The 22,830-nt window shown below is 46.0% G+C and overlaps 1 protein-coding gene across 1 annotated transcript in view; it reads left to right on the forward strand.

The window, feature by feature from the left end:
- LOC140740548 (palmitoyltransferase ZDHHC1-like) overlaps nucleotides 1-22,135 on the forward strand; it is a 52,153-nt gene extending 30,018 nt beyond the window's left edge. The window contains exons 7-11 of the mRNA XM_073069798.1: nucleotides 1,357-1,472; nucleotides 5,373-5,443; nucleotides 6,655-6,757; nucleotides 9,941-10,042; nucleotides 21,435-22,135. Coding sequence (XP_072925899.1) covers nucleotides 1,357-1,472; nucleotides 5,373-5,443; nucleotides 6,655-6,757; nucleotides 9,941-10,042; nucleotides 21,435-21,515 — 473 coding nt within the window. The 3' untranslated portion in view covers nucleotides 21,516-22,135. The remainder of the gene's footprint in view (nucleotides 1-1,356; nucleotides 1,473-5,372; nucleotides 5,444-6,654; nucleotides 6,758-9,940; nucleotides 10,043-21,434) is intronic.
- The last annotated feature ends 695 nt before the right edge of the window (nucleotides 22,136-22,830 follow it).

Consider the following 22,830-nt stretch of genomic DNA (forward strand, 5'->3'; position numbering starts at 1 on the left):
CACGAAGTGGTTTGGACTTTGATAAGTTTGGCGCCTTTTCTTTATTTTTTTTCTTCATATATACTGTATCGTTATTAATCACTTAGTTATAGTAACCTTTATATATTGTACTCATTTAATCGCATATGGTGTACTGTCTGTTTTTGGGGGAGGTGGGGACATCACACAGCATCCACACAAGCTGATTACCTAGTTTGGCGGGGCCAAAGGCTGCTCCCCCTAGACGAAAACGAGCTGAGCGAGCCTGAGGCGACCCAGGGGGTTACATTTACAGCCTTGGATTATAACTTGAAGACAATTGAATAATTCTAGAATGCACTAGCTGTGGTAATTATAGAAATAAAAGTTTTATCTTAGAAAGGTTGTTGGATCCAACCTGATGACATGGGCATTAATGTCTCTAACCTATGGAAATTTCTCCTGCTTTCCCATCCCTCTTCCATTCCCCAATCTGGCTCCCCGTTGCCCCTTCTTTTCTCCTCACCTGCCCATTACCTCCCTCTGGTGTCCTTTCTCCTATAGTCCACTGCCCTCTCCGATCAGAGTCCGTTTGCCTTTAGCTCTTCCATCTGTCACCTCTGATCTCTTTGTCTATCATTACCCTTCCCCAACCCATTTACTCTCTCCCTCCCCTTGTTTCACCTATCATCCCCCACCACCTTATTCTGGCTTCTTCCCACCCCCCCACATCTAATCCTGATGAAGGGTCTCAGCCTGAAACATCAACTGTCTATTCCACTCCAAGATGCTGCCTGGCCTGCTGACTTCCTCCTGCATTTGTCTGCGTTGTTCAAGATTTTCAGGACCTGCACAATCTCTTCTGGGTTTCTGTTTTACTGATGGCTCACATGTTTTGCCTGTGTTTCTTCTGTCCATTAAATTATGGCCAGAATTGCCTTTTTGTTTATCAAGATACACCACATGCATGTGTGCCAATTCTCCATCCATAAGCATATAACTGGAAAATATCTTGCTAATGTTCCACCTAATTGCAGAAACGATACATGCATCCAAAACCACTGATATATTGCATAGTAGCAAAAATGAACGTTTTAGCATTTATCAAATAAACCTCAATGTTTCCATGATAAAAGTCGGTTCAAATGGTGTTCAGCATTAAAAAATATATTTTGATTTTCTAAAGTCTCAAAAGCTCTTAAAACATTTTACATAATATTTTTCAGTTTGTTATCTTAATAAATTTTACTTCTAAATTTGATTCTCATTTATGTACAAAGCCCACAACTAACATGCAAAATGAATTTAATATTATTACTCATTTTGCAAGATGTTGTTAGAGATTCAGTGTAGAATTTGCAGGTGTCACATAACTTGGATATGTTCTTTATCTGACAGTGTGGAAACAAATAAGCACTTATGAATATATACTTTTCCGCCGTGAACAGAAAGTGTCGAAAGTTTCACCACAAAATGATCATGACATAGAAGCTTTACGATGGAAGTCTAATCAGGTAGCAAGGTGTCAGTTTTCTATATGTGATATGTGCATTTTATAACTTCTGATACTATCCTGCGCCTGTTCAGAAAACTTTGCTTTATGTTCTCAGATTAAGATATTGACAGTGGATTGTGAATCTTGAGAGAGTGGCAGAAACAGGAAGTATTTTGTATGTAGAGAAATGAATAGAAGTTAATAGATTCTAACTAATAAAATGACATGGGCTGGAATTTAGGATATAAATAGTCTAGGAAGATTTGAGTAAAAGTAAAAAGTGGTAACGTGGAGGTCTACTAAGCATTGAGACATCATGCTAAGAAACATGAAAACATGTAGAGTACATCTGTGCTCCAGTATTGGACAATGAGGAAGGTTGACAAATGATTCAGCAGGATCTTAACCAGTCAGGAATATTGTCAGAGAAATGATGGGTGGACCTTCAGCTGGACCTATGTGAGGTGCTACACTTTGGGAGTTTGCACATAAGATGAAGGTATAGAGTTTTTAGGAGGATTCTTAACAGCATTGATTTACAGAGGCATTTTGGAGTACGTTCATAGCTCCCTGAAAGTGGCACCTATCGTAAGAAGGTGATAAAGCAGGCACGACATATTTGCCTTTGTCAGTAGTGGTATTCAGTGTAAAAGTGGTGAAGTCATTTTGCAGCTGGTGTGCTACAATTTGGAGATTTGTGTGCAGTTGTGCTTGCTTCATTTCAAGAAGGATGTAGAGGCTTTGAACAGGGTACAGAAGAGTTCACCAGGATGTTGTCTGGATTAAAGAGATCAGCTGTAAGGAGAGGATGAACAAGCTTGGACTTTTTTATTTGTACTGTCAGAGGCTGAAGGGAAGACCTGACTGAAATATGTGGTCTGAATGGAATGGCGTGTTGGTATGGCACTGATGCAAAAGTGTTGCATTGTATCTTAGTACATGGGGCAATAATAAACCAATTTCCAATGTAAATTTGTGAAGCATAGATAATTTAGATAGTCAGAAGCATAAGGGAGGTCTACAGTTGCTAGAAATCCTGAACAACTGATGCACCATCAATAACTCTCTGAGACGTGAGGCGAGATATCGGCTGGAAGAAAGAACAAGCAGCAATTGACCACCATGCTACATCCTGGAGACTGAGGGCAGGTCTCAGGCCTCAATCACCTTTATACCAGGGTCTGTGGGAAGAGCCACGGTCAGTGGGAGGAGCCACAGGAGCAGTCAGTGGGGGGGGGGGGGGCGTGTCCAGACAGGTATATGTAGTTCACCACAACAACACACAAAGTTCTGGAGGAACTCAGTAGGTCAGGTGGCAGGTATAGAAGGAATTAAACCGTCAACATTTCAGGCCAAGACCCTTCAACAGTCTTTGTTTCAGAGTGGAAATGTTAAATGCTAAGGGGGATAGCTTTAAGGTGATGGTAGGGGTGGGGGGAGGAGAGTTCAAAAGATTTTACATGGCAAGTTTCTTGTACAGTGGTGAGATCAGCACTGAGATTGTGGTTGAATAATAAATTTAAGTGATGTTGACTGAGGAACCATTAGAGTAATTCTCTTTTACTTCAGGGTATCTCTATCAGGTTTCAAAGGGTGTTGATAAGTTGCTGTATAAGAGATGAGTGTTGATTTTGCCCGACGCTGCCCTCCTAGGCCTGAGTCGACATAGTAGTAGTAGTTGATTTTGGGAAAATAGCCGGCTAAATTTGTTGCTTTTTAAATTTGCTTTGTATGTGTATTAGTGACCCACAGTATCAATGCCAAGACTTTTTTAATATGAGCATTGGTGCAAGTGAAGATGATATGTTTGTTAATGGCCATATAAGGACCATGTTAAGAAAAGATATTAGAGTATGTCCTAAATGATACAGTTTTAAGGGGATGAGATTGGCAAACATATTTAAAGGTGATTGTACAAAAAGATAAAATCTGAAACAGGTCTATTTGTCACATAAACCCTCCCCACTCTGCAGGGGTACCTGCAGGTCCTGTCTCAGTGTCTGCCAAAGCTGCAGGCCTCTTTCTCCTTCACCTACCATGGACCTGTCCAACATTTCATCCTCCACCATATCCATGCCTTCAACTGCCAGTTCTTTGCCTTCCTCACTTCCAGGAAGGATCAGATCTCCATACTCCAGACCGCAGATCCCGCTGACTCAGACCCCGGTTCCGACAGCCCTGGACACCTCCATTCTGGGGATACAATCCTCGCCAACTCCAGCTCCAAAGAACCCGGGCAGCACCAGACCTTAGACTCCACCACCAACTCCAGTTCCAACAAACCCAGGTGGCACCAGATCTCAGACTCCACCACTCCCAACTCAGGTTGCAACAAACCTAGACAGCACTAGACCTCAGATTCCACTACCAGCTCTGGTTCCAATGTACCCAGGCAGCACCAAACTTCAGATTCCACCACTGCCAATTCCAGCTCCAACAAACCTAGACAGCACTGGACCTCGGAGTCCACCACTGCCAAATCTCAACTCCAGCTCCAACAAACCTAGGCAGCACTGGACCTCGGAGTCCACCGCTGCCAACTCCAGTTCCATGACCCTGAGCAGCACTGGACCTCAGACTCCACCACTGCCAGCTCCAGCTCCAACAAACCTGGGTGGCACTAGACCTCAGATTCCATCACCAGCTCCGGTTCCAATGTACCCAGGCGGCACCAGACTTCAGATTCCACCACTGCCAACTCCAGCTCCAATGAACCCAGGCAGTATCAAACCTCAAACTCCACTGCCAACTCCAGTTCCAATGAACCCAGGCAGCACTGGACCTCGGACTCCACTGCCAACTTGAGTTCCAACAAACCCAGGACCTTGAATTCCACCTGGCTTGACCTTTTCCCTTTTCCTTCCCTACTTTTTCATTCTGGCATCTTCCCGCTTCCTTTCTAGTCCTGAAGAAGGGCCTCGGCTCGAAATATCAACTGTTCGTTCATTTCTGTAGATGCTGCTTGATCTGCTGAGTTCCTACAGCATTTTGTGTGCGTTGCTTTGGATTTCCAGCATCTGCAGAATTTCTTGTATTCACTATTTACATTACTTGTATTCCTTGAAAACAGTATAATAGGCCATCTGCTTGAGACGTCAGTTGAAAGTAAAGTAGAAGCATCAATGGTTAAGAATTGAAGAATAAAAGGTTTTAATATTAGAGATCAACCATTTAAAGGCAAGATAAAAAGTTTCTCTTGTACAATCTGTAACTCAGTTTAAAAGTAAATTGGATAAGCTTCTTGGAGGAAGTGGCCAAAGGAAATTAAACAGAATAAAAGTAATTTTCTCTATCTGAGGAAGCACTATCATTGGCTGAAATTGTATGATGTACTTTTATTTTCAGATTTTGGCTATTGATAAAGCAGTTACTGGTTCTGAACTTGATATTTAATGTTCAAATATTGACAGTTACATTCCAGTATAACAATTTGAATTGGACAAATTACTTTTATCCCCTTTATGCCATTTCTAAAGATATGGTGAAAATATCTTTAGATATTGGTGAAAATTCAGTTCCAAGGGCAAATATTCTTTAATCTGGACAAGTTGCACCCAATGTCAGCCCTCCACACATGTGCATCTTCCAGCAGAGCTTCTTACGATTGACAGTTTAGCTTTGAGCTTAGCAGGCTTGGTTTATGACTTAACAAATTTGTACCAATCCTAGCATATATTTATCATTAAATATTAAACAAAACTGAAATTCTGCCATTTTTATCTTTAATTGTATAATCATTAACCTTTGGTTGTACTGATGAAACGTTTTGCTTCCATCCCGAGAGACCAGTAATGAAAAGCTGATTGGCAAAAATGTGTGTTTCTACCTGGGCCACTTTGAAAGAAGCATGTCTATAGTGAAGATTGTATTTTTTTTTAAACGGATGCTCAAATGGTATGGTAACCCTTCTGTTTTCCAGAATACTAATAATGCGGCATCTCATCAAAAGGGTAATACTCACATTCACTTTGAGAGCACCTCAACAGATGGGTCAGTAACAAATGAATAATTACTCGTTCTAACTTGTCTCAGCATCCAAAGCTAAATTGATAATCATTTTAAAAGAAGTGTTAGAGTAAGTCCATAAGATAGCATTATGTTAATTTACAACATTAAATCAAATCCATTCAAATTAATTTGATGGCGGAGGAGAGGGAACTGTTCCTGAAATGTTGAGTGTGTGTCTTTAGGCTCCTGTACCTCCTCCTGGATAGTAGCAATGAGAAGAGGGTATGTCCTGGGTGATGGGGATCCTTAATGATGGATGCCTCCTATTTGAGGCATCACATGTTGAAGATGTCCTCGATGCTGGGGAGGTGAGTGCCACATGATGGAGCTGGCTGGGTTTGCAGCATTCGACAGCTCTTTTCAATCCAGTGTAGTGGCCCCTCCATATCGAACATATACCACCAAGTTGAGTCTTCATGTACAATATTTATTTATACCAGCATGCAACATCTTAATTTGCTCACATTATCTAACTATAACCCTGCAGTTAGATGTATTATTGAAATTGGGTGTATATTTTTTACAACAAAATATTCTTTTAAATAGGCTTGTTGGAATTCAAGTACATTTAACTCTGAGGACATGTTTATAGTGAATGCCTGATTCGGTATACATGATAGTCCTTAGATCAATATTGGTACTGGGCCAGGAAGCAGATATTTTTTAAATTTGGAGATGTTAGATGTTTTCTGCAATCAAAATCAGTTATAAAAAATATACTGGGAACCATGGTAGGGTGTAGGAGAACTGATTTTATTCTGTTTCCTAAGTGCTTGAGATTTTGCGTACATCAGAAGAACAATACAGTGAGATACCTAAATGGGAAGTGATAGAAATGGCAAGATAGACTTTTGTAGATGGGAAGAGAGAAAACTCGGAAACACCAACCTGTTAGCCTAACATCAGTAGTTGGACTCTATAATAAAGCTTGTGAGATCGAGACTCAGAAATACTAATAGCATTGAACAAAGTCAGCAGCAAAAGAATGCTTGACTGATTTATGCTTATCAGTAAAGTTAGACCAGACACAGGATTGAATGTGTCAGGTTACATGTTTACATAGATAACCATCAGACAACAAGGTAAATTTATCTGTCATTTCCCTCTTTACTAGTGTGAAAAATCTTGCATCTTACCACTGACTGTCTATACATCACTTTGTTTTACTTTGTATCCTATCATCTGTTTCATAGGTCAACATCAGAGTATCGCCAGGACACTGTCATGATAGAGGATGAAAGTTTCCCAACAGTTGCTTCTAGTTGTAATCAAGACAGAAGAAAGAAGATTTCGCAGGTAAAGGAGGCTGATGCAGAGAACATTTCGAAGTATTTATAATTAATGAATTCAGGATAGATCTTCAGAGATATTGATCAGAATCAGGTTTATTATCACTGGCATGTGTTGTGAAATTTGTTAACTTACCAGCAGTTCAATGCAATACATAATACAGAAGAAGAAAAAAATAATAAAATAATAATAAATAAATCAATTACAGTATATGTATATTGAATAGATTAAAAATTGTACAATAACAAATAATATATATTACAAAAAGTGAGGTAGTGTTCACGGGTTCAATGTCCATTTAGGACTTGGTTAGCAGAAGGGGAGAAGCTGTTCCTGAATTGCTGAGTGTATGCCTTCAGGCTTCTGTACCTCCTACCCAATGGTAACAGTGAGAAAAGGGCATGCCCTGGCTGCTGAAGGTCCTTAATAATAGACGTTACCTTTCTGAAACACCGCTCCTTGAAGGTGTCCTGATTTCTTTGTAGGCTAGTACCCAAGATGGAGCTGACTAAATTTACAACCCTCTGCAGCTTCTTTTGGTCCTGTGCAGTAGCACAGAACCTGTCAGAATCATGTTACATCTATAGATGTTTTTGAGTGTATTTGTTAACACACCAAATCTCTTCAAACTCCTAATGAAGTATAGTCGCTGTCTTGCCGCCTTTAACGTATAACCATATAACAATTGCAGCATGGAAACAGGCCATCTCAGCCCTTCTAGTCCGTGCCGAACGCTTACTGTCACCTAGTCCCACCGACCTGCCCTCAGCCCATAACCCTCCATTCCTTTCCTGTCCATATACCTATGCAATTGTTTTTTAAATGACAGTATCGAACCTGCCTCTACCACTTCTACTGGAAGCTCGTTCCACACAGCTACCACTCTGAGTAAAGAAGTTCCCCCTCGTGTTACCCTTAAACTTTTGCCCCCTAACTCTCAACTCATGTCCTCTTGTTTGAATCTCCCCTACTCTCAATGGAAAAAGCCTATCCACGTCAACTCTGTGTATCCCCCTCATAATTTTAAATACCTCTATCAAGTCCCCCCTCAACCTTCTACGCTCTAAAGAATAAAGACATAACTTGTTCAACCTTTCTCTGTAACTTAGGTACTGAAACTCAGGTAACATTCTAGTAAATCTCCTCTGTACTCTATTTTGTTGACATGTTTCCTATAATTTGGTGACCAGAACTGTACACAATACTTCAAATTTGGCCTCACCAATGCCTTGTACAATCTTAACATTACATCCCAACTCCTGTACTCAATGCTCTGATTTATACAGGCCAGCATACCAAAAGCTTTCGTCATCACCCTATCCACATGAGATTCTACCTTCAGGGAACTAAGCACCATTACTCCTAGATCACTCTGTTCTACTGCATTCCTCAATACCCTACCATTTACCATGTATGTCCTATTTTGATTATTCCTACCAAAATGTAGCACCTCACACTTATCAGCATTAAACTCCATCTGCCATCTTTCAGCGCACTCTTCTAACTGGCCTAAATCTCTCTGTAAGCTTTGAAAACCTACTTCATTATCCACAACGCCACCTAGCATAGTATCATCTGCATACCTACTAATGCAACTTACCACCCCATCATCCAGATCATTAATGTATATGACAAAGAACACTGGACCCAGTATAGATCCCTGAGGCACACCACTAGTCACTGGCCTCCAACCTGACAAAGTTATCCACAACTACTATCTGGCATTTCCCATCCAGCCACTGTTGAATCCATTTTACTTCTTCAATACTAATACCTAACGATTGAACATTCCTAACTAACCTTCCGTGTGGAACCTTGTCAGAGGCCTTACTGAAGTCCATGTAGACAACATCCACTGCTCTACCCTCATCAACTTTCCTAGTAACCTCTTCAAAAAATTCAATAAGATTTGTCAAATATGACCTTCCACGCACAAATCCATGTTGACTGTCCCTATAACTTTTTAACTGCATCGATATGTTGGGACCAGGTTAGATCCTCAGAGCTCTTGACACCCAGGAACTTGGAACTGCTCACTCTATGAGGATTGATGTTATGTTGTGCTGACTTCCCCTTTCTGAAGTCCACATTTAATCCTTGGTCTTACTGACGTTGAGTACAATGTTGTTGTCACAACACCGTTCATCCACCCTCCTCGTCACCATCTGAAATTATGCCAACAGTAGTTGTGTCTGCAGCAAATTTATAGATGGCATTTGAGTTGTGCTTAGTCACACACAGTTGTGGGTGTAGAGAGAGTAAGCACGTATCCTTGAAGCACACCATTGTTGATTTTCAGCGAGTGGAGATGTTATTTCTGATCTGCACAGACTGTGGTCTCCTGGTGAGGAAGTTGCAGGGGGAGGTACTGTGGCCCGAGTTTTGGAGTTTGTTCATTAGAACAGAGCGTGCTATCGATAACATTGAGCGCTGAGCCATAATCAATAGACAGCAGCCTGAGCTAGGTATTTCTATTGTACCAAGAGCCAGGGAAATTGCATCTGCTGTAGACCTATTGTGGTGATAGGCCAATTGTGCTGGATCCAGGTCCTTGCTGAGGCAGGAGTTGGTTCTAGCCATGACCAAGCTCTCAAAGCACTTAATCACAGTAATTGTGAGTGCCAATGGGTGATAGTCATTGAGGCAGCTCACCCTTCTCTTCTTGAACGTTGGTGTGATTATCACCCTTTTGTAGCTTGAACCAGTTTGACTATTCTCCTCTGACCTCTCTCATTAAGGTGTTTTTGCCTGCAGACCTGCTGCTCACTGTATGCTTATTGTGTTTTGCACCGTTCTCTGTAAATTCTAAGGGCTGTTGTGTGCGGAAATCTCAGGAGATTAGCAGTTTCTGAGAGATGCTAAACCACCTCATCTGGCACCAACAATCATTCCATGGTCAAGGTCACTTAAATCACATTTCTTGCCCATTCTGATGTTTGACCTTAATAACAACTGAATCTCTTGACCACGTCTGCATGTTTTTATGCATTGAGTTGTTACCACATGATTGGCTGATTAGATATTTGTATTTACAAGCTGGTGTACAGATGTATCTAATAAAGTGTCTACTGGACGTAATTAAAGTAGTACTTTGCATGTGAACAGCTCTGTCAGTTTCTGAATGAAACGTATATATCCTTCTGGCAGTATTTTACATTCGGTGAATAACTGATATGAATCTTTCTGTAGTTGAAGGAAAACGAAGACGTAAAATGTCTGCACGTAGATTTAAACGCACGGCTGCAATCAGGACCACTAAAAGACCATTTCAACCTTCTCAACTACCACCAGGTAAGGGTTAAATAGTTACTACCTGAAGTAAAGTTTTTAAAAAAGTTTGTACTTAAAACAAATTGAAGGGATTGTGAACTTTTATAATGTCCTAATAGCCTGATTTTCTAAATTTTCATAATTTGAAATGAACTAATCTATTTATCAAAAGAAGAACATTTGTTTAAATGGTATCAACATATTGCGACAAAGTTAATGTAAAAGTCATAAAAACACAAAATGCTGGCAGAACTCAGCAGGCCAGACAGCATCTGTGGGAGGAGGTAGTGACGACGTTTCGGCCCAAAACCCTTCATCAGGAGTGGATTGAGGTGTCAGCCCAAAACATCGTCACTACCTCCTCCCATAGATGCTGTCTGGCCTGCTGAGTTCTGCCAGCATTTTGTGTTTTTATTTATTTCCAGCATCTGCAGATTCACTCATGTTACCTTTTAATGTAAAAGTCTATTGATTTTAGTTAATAGATAGCTAAAGCATCATATTTACTGCACTTTATTTCAGTCTTCTGAAATATATTCAGCTATTTGAGTCATGTTGATTTTCATCTTGTGCTGAATTACTCAACTAGTTTCTTTCACTGTAGTTTTATTGACTTTCATGCATTGTAGGTAAGGGGCAGGGCATAAGAAATCACTCTGGCTCCCCACATTCCAGGTTGTCCCTTCCCTTGTACCTGTGCCATAGTCTCCCACCCACTGCTGGAAGCTTTTCTATTGTGACCACTTTCTCCTCGGGGTTCTGGGGCATTCCTGATCGTTCTAATTGTAGGTGATCTTTGTACCTTGAGTTGGTACAGCCAGCCACCCCTGTAGGGTGTAGGTTGATTTTAAGAGGCAGTTTTGTTTCTTCTATTCATCCTTTTAATCAGCCCTGATGCTTGGGCCGTCATGGAGGATGTGATACACCATTGCTGGTGGCCCAGTCTTTCAGGCTCTTGTTATTTAGAGATACAGCACGGAACAGGCCTTTCTGGCTCAGCAAGCCGCACCAACCAGCAACCCACTGATTTAACACCAGCTTAATCACAGGGCAATTTACAATGACCAATTAACCTGCTAACTGGTACCTCTTTAGACTGTGGGAGGAAACCAGAGCACCCTTGTCCTACAAAATGAGACCCGGTATCCGATTGTATATCCTACGGGTCCCCAAAACAATGCAATCCCTTCAGCGTATGGTCCTGATCAGACTCGAATATGTGTTAGCCATGGTGAGCAAGTATTTACATCGTTACTGCTGTGGCAGGGCTTCGATGTAATCCATCTGCCACATTAGGGCTGAACCAGTTTCCCTTTTAGTGTGGTGGGAGTAGTGGTCTTTCAGGGAGAGCTGTCTTTTTAACCTGCTGCCAAATGAAGCCTGTATCGACAGCTTCCTTTGTTGCGTCCACGGGTTGCAAGCCCATTCAGTGGTGTCAAGTGACCAGCCGTGTTCCTTTTCCCCAGGCACTCAGCAAGATTCATTAGGCCATAACCTTATTCTCCTTTTGTTTGGAAAACCCTATCTCATTTACCAGAGTGACTTCCTTAGTCAAGGGGCTGTCATTAGTGCTTTCCATCAACATGGGAGAACACCTTCATAAATAGGGGCGTCACAGCATGAAAATTCAACATAACCCCTTTGTGCAAAAGATCACATCTGAAGTATAGTATCCAGTTTTGGTGACTATGCGAAGGCCTTCAAAGGCAAAGAAGATTTACTGGAAAATTTCCAGGAATGAGTGATTTTTGCTTCAAGATGAGATAGGAGAAGCTGGAGTCATTTTCCTCGCACTAAAGAAGATTGACTGGATATTTGATGGAGTTGTACAAGATGATGACCAGTTGGACATTTGTTGGACCTATACAAGACTATGACCAGTTAGAGATTTGATGGACCTGTATAAGACAATGACGAGATGGACATGTTATGGAGCTGTACAAGACTATGACCAATTTTAGGTTAAAACCAAGAAAAGCTCTCTCAAATATGACTTAAGGATCTTATTTTTGGAGGGGTTGGTTGGAACCCAGAGATATAGTTGAAGTGAAAGGGAAATACAGTAAAGGAGAGGTATAAGGAGAAACACTATTACACAGTGAGAGACAGATCTGGAACTCTGTGCCTGAAAGAGTCCTAGAAGCAGGAACAGTCAGGGATAAGAGAAATGGAAATGGAGAAAATAATTTTCATAGCTCGGGGGAAAGAAGATAGTTTGGGACCAAATGAGTTGCTCTTTGGGTACCCACAGTGGGCAGTGTGCTGAAAGGCACACTCCTGTGAAGCAACTGATCTGTGATTCTACAACAAGCCAAGGGGGGAAGGGAGGGAGGGAGAGAGAGAGAACTTTGACAGCTCAAAGCATTGATATTAGTCATGGAGAATTGAATACAGAGATCCTCAAGAGGCTAGACTTAGAAGAGTGCAGATATGGTATATTATTCATGAGATTGCAAGACAGAAATGACTAGAGGAATATGAAAAACAAACATTTATGAAATTGAGATTTTGCTTTACCATAAATCAAGAAGCCAGAGTAAAGGATGTATAAAATATAGACAACAGAATTCTGAATGATTATATTTATGGAGAAGAAAAGAAGAAAGACAGGCCAGGAATTCTTTGTGCTTCATCAAGTGTCCAGTTAACAAAAAAAGAGGTTTGAGTGGTAGAGCTTTGGCAAGGATGAGGGGATGTCCATAAATAGAGGGGAATACAGGAGATCTTACTGATGACACGCACAAGGCCAGTCTATTAATTTTGAGAAAGTTTAGGATCAAGAGAAGTTGTCAAGTGGTAAAGCTGAGGTTGTCATTTCAAATAATGTTGACAAGACGATGCACATACAGGGAGAAGGGGGAGATGTGATCGGCAGAGGTAACGGTGCAAATGATGCAAGTGCTGCACAAAATTCTACTGCTGATGGCAGTCTGGTGAGAGCAGGTGAATGTGATTCCATTCATCCAGAAAACACTGAATAGATATAGGAAAAGGAAAGTGAAATCAACATTGAAGGTTGCAGACAAGTTGAGAAGGAAGGACACAAGTCCTTGTTTCAATCAAATCAGATGATAGTAGTGATCAGAACTTTAGCAATAGTGTGGCACAGGTGGGAATTTGATTTGCTGGATAACAAGATCTAAGTGAGATCGACAGAGATGTAGGAAGCCCAAATATCCTCAAAGTTTGGAAAGGAAAGAGCAACTGGAGCTGAGGTGTTCGACAAAGAAAGAGTGAGGGACTTGTAGTTATGAGTATCATGTTTTAATAAAAGAGCGTTGTAGCTAAGGGACCAGAACTATCCACAAAAGACCAGCACTAGAAGCAGGAAGGGTGATACCATATTTATGAGTTTACAGCAAATAAAATCAGAGTGGGAGATGCACTGAGCTCCCACACCACCAGGTTCAGAGTGGGAGGTGTGCTGGGGTCCCACACCACCGGGTTCAGAGTGGGAGGTGCACTGGGGTCCCACACCACCCAGGTTCAGAATGGGAGATGCACTGGGGTCCCACACCACCGAGGTCAGAGTGGAAGGTGCACTGGGGACCCACACCACCAGGGTCAGAGTGGGAGATGCACTGGGGTCCCACAACACCAGGTTCAGAGTGGGAGGTGCGCTGGGCTCCCACACTACCAGATTCAGAGTGGGAGATGCACTGGGGTCCCACACCACCAGGTTCAGAGTGGGAGGTGCGCTGGGCTCCCACACCACCAGGTTCAGAGTGGGAGGTGCTCTGGGCTCCCACACCACCAGGTTCAGAGTGGGGGGTGCGCTGGGGTCCCACACCACCAGGTTCAGAGTGGGAGGTGCTCTGGGCTCCCACACCACCAGGTTCTGAGTGGGAGGTGCGCTGGGGTCCCACACCACCAGGTTCAGAGTGGGGGGTGCGCTGGGGTCCCACACCACCAGGTTCAGAGTGGGAGGTGCACTGGGCCCCTACACCACCCAGGTTCAGAGTGGGAGATGTGCTGGGGGTCCCACACCACCAGGGTCAGGATGGGAGGTGCACTGGGGTCCCACACCACCAGGTTCTGAGTGGGAGGTGCGCTGGGGTCCCACACCACCAGGTTCAGAGTGGGAGGTGCGCTTTGGTCCCACACCACCAGGTTCAGTGGGAGGTGCACTGGGGTCCCACGCCACCAGGTTCAGAGTGGGAGGTGCTCTGGGCTCCCACACCACCAGGGTCAGAGTGGGAGGTGCGCTGGGGTCCCACACCACCAGGGTCAGAGTTGGAGGTGCGCTGGGGTCCCACACCACCAGGTTCAGAGTGGGAGGTGCACTGGGCTCCCACACCACCAGGTTCAGAGTGGGAGGTGCGCTGGGGTCCCACACCACCAGGTTCAGAGTGGGAGGTGCGCTGGGGTCCCACACCACCAGGTTCAGAGTGGGAGGTGCACTGGGCTCCCACACCACCAGGTTCAGAGTGGGAGGTGCGCTGGGGTCCCACACCACCAGGGTCAGTGGGAGGTGCACTGGGGTCCCACGCCACCAGGTTCAGAGTGGGAGGTGCACTGGGCTCCCACACCACCAGGGTCAGAGTGGGAGGTGCACTGGGGTCCCACACCACCAGGGTCAGAGTTGGAGGTGCGCTGGGGTCCCACACCACCAGGGTCAGAGTGGGAGGTGCGCTGGGGTCCCACACCACCAGGGTCAGAGTGGGAGGTGCACTGGGCTCCCACACCACCAGGTTCAGAGTGGGGTTGCACTGGGCTCCCACACCACCAGGTTCAGAGTGGGAGGTGCTCTGGGGTCCCACACCACCAGGTTCAGAGTGGGAGATGCGCTGGGCTCCCACACCACCAGGTTCAGTGGGAGGTGCTCCGGGGTCCCACACCACCAGGTTCAGAGTGGGAGGTGCTCTGGGGTCCCACACCACCAGGTTCAGTGGGAGGTGCACTGGGGTCCCACACCACCAGGTTCAGAGTGGGAGGTGCACTGGGCTCCCACACCACCAGGGTCAGAGTGGAAGGTGCTCTGGGGTCCCACACCACCAGGTTCAGAGTGGGAGATGCGCTGGGCTCCCACACCACCAGGTTCAGAGTGGGAGGTGCACTGGGCTCCCACACCACCAGGTTCAGAGTGGGAGGTGCACTGGGCTCCCACACCACCAGGTTCAGAGTGGGAGGTGCACTGGGCTCCCACACCACCAGGTTCAGAGTGGGAGGTGCACTGGGCTCCCACACCACCAGGTTCAGAGTGGGAGATGTGCTGGGGTCCCACACCACCAGGTTCAGAGTGGGAGATGCTTTTGGGTCCCACACCACCAGGGTCAGAGTGGGAGGTGCGCTGGGCTCCCACACCACCAGGTTCAGAGTGGGAGGTGCACTGGGCCCCTACACCACCCAGGTTCAGAGTGGGAGGTGCACTGGGCTCCCACACCACCTGGTTCAGAGTGGGAGGTGCACTGGGCTCCCACACCACCAGGTTCAGAGTGGGAGATGTGCTGGGGTCCCACACCACCAGGTTCAGAGTGGGAGATGCTTTTGGGTCCCACACCACCAGGGTCAGAGTGGGAGGTGCGCTGGGCTCCCACACCACCAGGTTCAGAGTGGGAGGTGCACTGGGCCCCTACACCACCCAGGTTCAGAGTGGGAGGTGCACTGGGCTCCCACACCACCTGGTTCAGAGTGGGAGGTGCACTGGGCTCCCACACCACCAGGTTCAGAGTGGGAGGTGCACTGGGGTCCCACACCACCAGGTTCAGAGTGGGAGGTGCACTGGGCCCCTACACCACCCAGGTTCAGAGTGGGAGGTGCACTGGGCTCCCACACCACCAGGTTCAGAGTGGGAGGTGCACTGGGCTCCCACACCACCAGGTTCAGAGTGGGAGGTGCACTGGGCTCCCACACCACCAGGTTCAGAGTGGGAGGTGCACTGGGCTCCCACACCACCAGGTTCAGAGTGGGAGGTGCACTGGGCTCCCACACCACGAGGTTCAGAGTGGGAGATGTGCTGGGGTCCCACACCACCAGGTTCAGAGTGGGAGATGCTTTGGGGTCCCACACCACCAGATTCAGAGTGGGAGGTGCGCTGGTCTCCCGCACCACCAGCTTCAGAGTGGGAGGTGCACTGGGCCCCTACACCACCCAGGTTCAGAGTGGGAGGTGCACTGGGGGCCCACACCACCAGGTTCAGAGTGGGAGGTGCACTGGGCCCCTACACCACCCAGGTTCAGAGTGGGAGATGCACTGGGGTCCCACACCACCAGGTTCAGAGTGGGAGGTGCGCTGGGCTCCCACACTACCAGATTCAGAGTGGGAGATGCACTGGGGTCCCACACCACCAGGGTCAGAGTTGGAGGTGCGCTGGGGTCCCACACCACCAGGGTCAGAGTGGGAGGTGCGCTGGGGTCCCACACCACCAGGGTCAGAGTGGGAGGTGCACTGGGCTCCCACACCACCAGGTTCAGAGTGGGGGGTGCACTGGGCTCCCACACCACCAGGTTCAGAGTGGGAGGTGCTCTGGGGTCCCACACCACCAGGTTCAGAGTGGGAGATGCGCTGGGCTCCCACACCACCAGGTTCAGTGGGAGGTGCTCCGGGGTCCCACACCACCAGGTTCAGAGTGGGAGGTGCTCTGGGGTCCCACACCACCAGGTTCAGTGGGAGGTGCACTGGGCTCCCACACCACCAGGTTCAGAGTGGGAGGTGCACTGGGGTCCCACACCACCAGGTTCAGAGTGGGAGGTGCACTGGGCCCCTACACCACCCAGGTTCAGAGTGGGAGGTGCACTGGGCTCCCACACCACCAGGTTCAGAGTGGGAGGTGCACTGGGCTCCCACACCACCAGGTTCAGAGTGGGAGGTGCACTGGGCTCCCACACCACGAGGTTCAGAGTGGGAGATGTGCTGGGGTCCCACACCACCAGGTTCAGAGTGGGAGATGCTTTGGGGTCCCACACCACCAGATTCAGAGTGGGAGGTGCGCTGGTCTCCCGCACCACCAGCTTCAGAGTGGGAGGTGCACTGGGCCCCTACACCACCCAGGTTCAGAGTGGGAGGTGCACTGGGGGCCCACACCACCAGGTTCAGAGTGGGAGGTGCACTGGGCCCCTACACCACCCAGGTTCAGAGTGGGAGATGCACTGGGGTCCCACACCACCAGGTTCAGAGTGGGAGGTGCGCTGGGCTCCCACACTACCAGATTCAGAGTGGGAGATGCACTGGGGTCCCACACCACCAGGTTCAGAGTGGGAGGTGCGCTGGGCTCCCACACCACCAGGTTCAGAGTGGGAGGTGCTCTGGGCTCCCACACCACCAGGTTCAGAGTGGGGGGTGCGCTGGGGTCCCACACCACCAGGTTCAGAGTGGGAGGTGCACTGGGCCCCTACACCACCCAGGTTCAGAGTGGGAGATGTGCTGGGGGTCCCACACCACCCAGGTTCAGAGTGGGAGGTGCGCTGGTGTCCCACACCACCAGGTTCAGAGTGGAAGATGTGCTGAGGGTCCCACACCACCAGGTTCAGAGTGGGAGATGTCTATAAGCTCTTTTTGCAGTTGAGGGTGAAGGAGATAGTTAAGAGGGGTATAATAAGACAACTTACACAGGATGAAAACAGTTGAGGTTATCCTTACACCGCAGAATGATTTTTGGAGTAGTGACAACTTTTGGTAGCTACACAGAGGGTGAAATAATTCTGCATCCAGTTTAACCAGATCAGATGCTAAATGGCTAAACGTTTCCACCTCATCCATTAAGGATCCTCAATATGAGGTGAGGAGTGCTGTGCCAGGCCAGGGTGAGGGAAGTAGTTTGAACAGGAGGGAGGCAGCAGTACTAAGATGTTGCAGAACTGCTGTAGTGAATGGAGATTGGACAGATGGAATTAGGATTGTCCTTATGAGGATGAGTTTCTTCCTCTGCACTTCTGTGGCTTTGGAGGTGGCCAATGAACTTTTCCACTGATGAGGCAGGTAGTTTGTGAGGTGTGCTCCTTCCACTGCTACTGCTGGAACTGCTGAGTTCCTCCAGCAGTTTGTCTTTTGCTTTGGATTACAGCATCTGCAGTCTGTCCTGTCTCCAGACGAGAGCTCTGAGTTCAGTCATTTTCTGTTCCCGTTTAGTGACAAAACTCTAAAGTACTGTTATAGTACTATTATAGGTTCACCAGTGAAGGGCAGAGTTGATTGGGATAAATCAGTTCCTGCACTGCAAACTAATTTTCATAGCAGAACCTGAAAGTGAGATGGGGAAAACCAGACAATCAGCATCAAGGCTGTCAGCAGTGTAACCTGACTATCGGGGCTGCAGTTATTTGGTTTTCACTATAGCATCAGGTGGATGATGGCAAGTCAGTCACTCATTTTCTACCCGATCAATGAACAAACGAAGCAGGCAGCCTTGAATTGGGTGCTGATTTACAGTTTCTAAGGTCCAGTCTCATCGCTGACGTTGTGTGCTTTTCCATTATGACAGATAATAGGCTTCGTCGTACAACTTAATAAATAGTCAAGCAGGTTTGTAAAATAGTCTGCAAATGATTACTACAGAATGCAGTTTTGCATGTCATTTTTCAATGATGTAATATTTGTCAATGTTCAGAAAGAAGTTTGTTATCACTGATGTATGTCATAAAACACATTCTTTTGTGGCAGCAGTGCAGTTGCAAGACATAAAATTGTTACTAGTTACACTAATAAAAAGTGCAAAAGAGGAATAGTGAGGACCGTTCAGAAATTTGATGGTGGAGGGGAAGCAGCTGTTACTAAAATGTTGAATGTGCTGGCAGTAATGAGAAAAGTGCATGTCCTGGATAAGGAGGCTCATTAGTGATGGATGCTGACCCCACCGTTTGAAATGGTGGGCAGAGTTGTGCCTGTGGAGCTGACTGAGTCTAACAGCCCTCTGCAGCCTCTTTGAGTACATTGGAGCCTCCACACCAGACGGTAATGCAACGTCAGAATGCTGTCACTAGTAATTTGCCAGAGTCTTTGGTAACATTCCTAATCTTCTCAAATTCCTAATGAAGCATGATTGCTGGTGTGCTTTCTTCATTAATTTTGGGTCCAGGATAGATCCTCTGCAATACTGACACCACAGTGCTGGAAGCTGTTCACCCTTTCCACTGCTGGTCCCTCGATGAGCACCGGTGTTTGTTCTCCCTTTCCCTGTCCTGAGGTCCGCAATCACTTCCTTGGTCTCACTGACATTGAGTGCAAAGTTGTTATTGTGACTCACTCGATCAGCTGATCCATCTCACTCTTGTACACCTCCCTGTTGCCATCTGAGACTCGGCCAACAACAGCGGTGTCATTAGCAAATTTAAGGATGGTATTGGAGCTCTGCCTGGTCACACAGTCATGAGTGCTGAGAGTAGAGCAGTGGGTTGAGCATGGGGTTCTTACAACCATTCAGCACCACTTACAAATAAGCTGGATGAACTCAGCAGGTCGGGCATCATCCATTGAAATGAGCAGTCAACGTTTCGGGCCGAGACTGACTTTCAGGACTGAAGAAGGAGGGGGCAGGCGCCCTATAAGGAAGTTGGGGGGAGGGTGGAAGGTGCCAGGTGGAAAAACCAATCAGAAGAATGATCAAGGGGTGGGATAGGGGAAGAAGGTAGGGGATAGGCAGGAGAGGTGAAGAAGGAATGTAAGGGGAAAGCACTATGGGTAGTAGAAGAAGGCAGAATCATGAGAGAGGTGATAGGCAGCTGGAAGAGGAGGCAAAGTGAAAGTGGGATGGGGGAAGGGAGAGGGAGGGAATTACCGGAAGTTGGAGAATTCGATGTTCATACCAAAGGGTTGGAGACGGTATATGAGGTGTTGTTCCTCCAACCTGAGTTTGGCGTCATCATGGCAGTAGAGGAGGCCATGTATGGACATATCTGAATGGGAATGTGAAGCAGATTTGAAGTGGGTGGCAACCGGGAGATCCTGTCTGTTGTGGCAGACGGAGCGTTGGTGCTCGACGAAGCGGTCCCCCAATCTGCGTCGGGTCTCGCCGATGTAGAGGAGGCCGTACCAGGAACACCGGATGCAATTGATGACCAGCAGACTCACAAGTGAAGTGTTGCCTCACCTGGAAGGACTGTTTGGGGTCCTGAATGGTGGTAAGAGAGGAAGTATAGGGACAGGTGTAGCAATTACGCTCGCATGGATAAGTACCAGGTGGGAGATCTGTGGGGAGGACCACAGTAGTTTCCTGATGAGGAAGTCAGGAATCCAGTTGCTGAGAGAGGTGCAGAAGATCAGGTTTTGAAGTTTGTTGATTAGTATTGAGAGGGAGATGATGCTGAATACTGAGCTGTAATCGATAGACGGCTTTCTGTTGTTGGTATTCCTGTTGTCCAGGTGGCCTAAGGTCGAGTGGGAGAGCCAGTGCAGTTGCATCTGCTGTAGATCTGTTGTGGTGGTGGGCAAATTGCAGTGGGTCCAGCTCCTTGTGCAGGCGGGAGTTATCTCTAGCCATGACCAATCTTTCAAAGCACTTCATCACAGGAGACGTGAGTGCTACCATGCAGTAGTCATTGAGGCAACTCACCCTGCTCTTCCTGGACGCCAGTACGATTAATGCCCTATTTAAGCCTGTGGCTGACTGTAGCAATGAGAGGTTTGAAGATGTCCTTGAACACTCCAGTCAGTTGGCTGACATAGGTTTTCGGTATCCTGCCAGGTTCAGCATCGGGGCCTGACACCTTGTGTTTTATTTAATATCTTTCTCTTGTTTTATGGAACATATTTTTTTCATGGTTACCCCGATGTTTCAGTTTTGTGTTCTGTTTTACTTTCTCGTTGTCTCATCTCCTGCATCTTCTCCACTTGTACCCTGCTTTGTGGATTCTTTTGGAGCCTTTAAGTAGTCTGAGATGAGCTTCAAGGAAGAAAGATAGTGGGAATCTTGCAGGCATGGACCTTTTTTGAGAAATAAGGCATGGGGGATTAGGTGGGGTGGAGGGCCCAGGTGGGCAGAGGCATGAACATATGACCCATGTACTCAATCTTGACCATCATTATCCCCAGGCCTGAGCATAATCATGCCAAATCCTGAAGGTTAAAGCTGTCATGTCGACATCCTTGAGCTTTTCAGCCATATACTATATCAGAACAAGCACAGCTTTAGTGCAAGATTTCTGTAGTACCTTAGTTGTGTCTGCGAACTTTGTGGTGATTTGCCCCACTAATATGATGAGCTGAACTCTGAGGCTTTGGGCCTATCCGGGCTGCTCTGGAGATTTGGATCTCGGGACTCGGTTTGGTTCAGAATGCTGCTGTTGTTCCTCGCTTCCATTGTTTGCATGATTTGTGTTATTTTTTTCTCTGCACATTTGGTGGTTGGTCTTTACTTTTATTAAATTGGGTTCTTTCAGGTTTCTTGCTGTGTGGCTGCCTGCAAGCAGACAATTCTTAAGTTTGTATTATTTATACGTACTTTGAATCTTTAATTCCACTTGTTTGTTCCATTCCACAGCTCTCGCTGCTGCTATTCGGAGTTCAGTGCTCTCTGTCCAATCCTTCCCATCGATGGATTATCTGTCTGCTTTATCAGTGAGCGCTGTCCGCTCCGTGCGGGCTGCAGGACCTCCAGCTGAGTACCGTTCAGACTCTGTAGAGTCTGAATGAAATCCCGGTGGTCCAGACAAGACTCGGCAGTGCAGCAGTGGCCATGCAGACCAGCACAACCTTCCACAGCACAGAGAAATTTTGGAGATTCTCTGCAGACTGCTATTTCTAAAGAGCGCCACAACAAAAGACCAGATCAGCCAACTGAAGCAAAAAATCGAAAGGCTTGGATCCAAGCATTGAACAGTTTTCCAGCATTTAAGGCCATTTCTTAAATGGAACTGCTTCTCAGGGACTGGTTCAGTGTGATGATTTTTAAGTATCACATCACATTTTAAGTACCCTCCATTAACAAATTGTTCATTGTGACAATCTGAGGGGAAGAAAACATCATTTAACAGCTTCTTTTAAACACTTTTCCTAAAACCACAGCATTTATTTTGTGTGGCCTTGGCAATCTTTTAATGGCAATGTGACATTGCTCTTGTTTTATTGAAATTTTATTTCTATGTTATTTAATAGTTAAACTCTTAAGTGCCAAAAGTATTATAGATACAATTTTAATTTTTTTAAGACTACAACATTGTTTCTATACTAAAATAGATTGTTTTAAAGTATACGTACCTCTTGTGAAATTTATTTAAACATGACTGCGGAACACTTGCATCACTAAAATGCCATGTCGTATACACATCATTATGGTTATTTCTATTAAGCCTCCACACTGGAAGACCAATTTAACACCTTCATCTCCTTACCGTACACTGAAATCTTTTCCTCTCAACTCAGTTTGCAGACATTAGTATTGCTCCATCACAAATGGTGGTGCACCTCAACAGAAAGGCAGCCAGCACTCCAAGATTCCACTTGTGGAACTAAACAAGGCCACATTGCTGAGATCAGAGCACTGCAAACAACAGCCACTGACTGTCTCCTAACAGTAGCAAACATAGAGTCTAGAAGTGAAGCATCTGTTTTCTGCTGTATTAATTATATTCCTGCAAACCCAGCACTCTTGTCTCATAGTAGGATGGAGAATGTGTGGGGATTAACAGACCAAATCAAAACAATAATGGTGAGAGAAATTCCAGCCTTGTGTCCAATTTATTGGAGGGCTGTCTGGAACAACAACATGAATAAAATATAAACTGCTCTAAATTTGTTACAATCCATACAAAGAAGATGTAACTCATTTATCCCGGTAGAAGCCCTTCTAAGCCATTGTGATACACAGTGGCTTGTTTTCCTTCCTGTTACGAGCATTCTCGTTTTCATTTCACAACCGAGCAGCAAGGTAGTGTAAC

This window comes from Hemitrygon akajei, chromosome 17, assembly GCF_048418815.1.
Source record: "Hemitrygon akajei chromosome 17, sHemAka1.3, whole genome shotgun sequence".
NCBI classification, from domain to species: Eukaryota; Metazoa; Chordata; class Chondrichthyes; order Myliobatiformes; family Dasyatidae; genus Hemitrygon; species Hemitrygon akajei.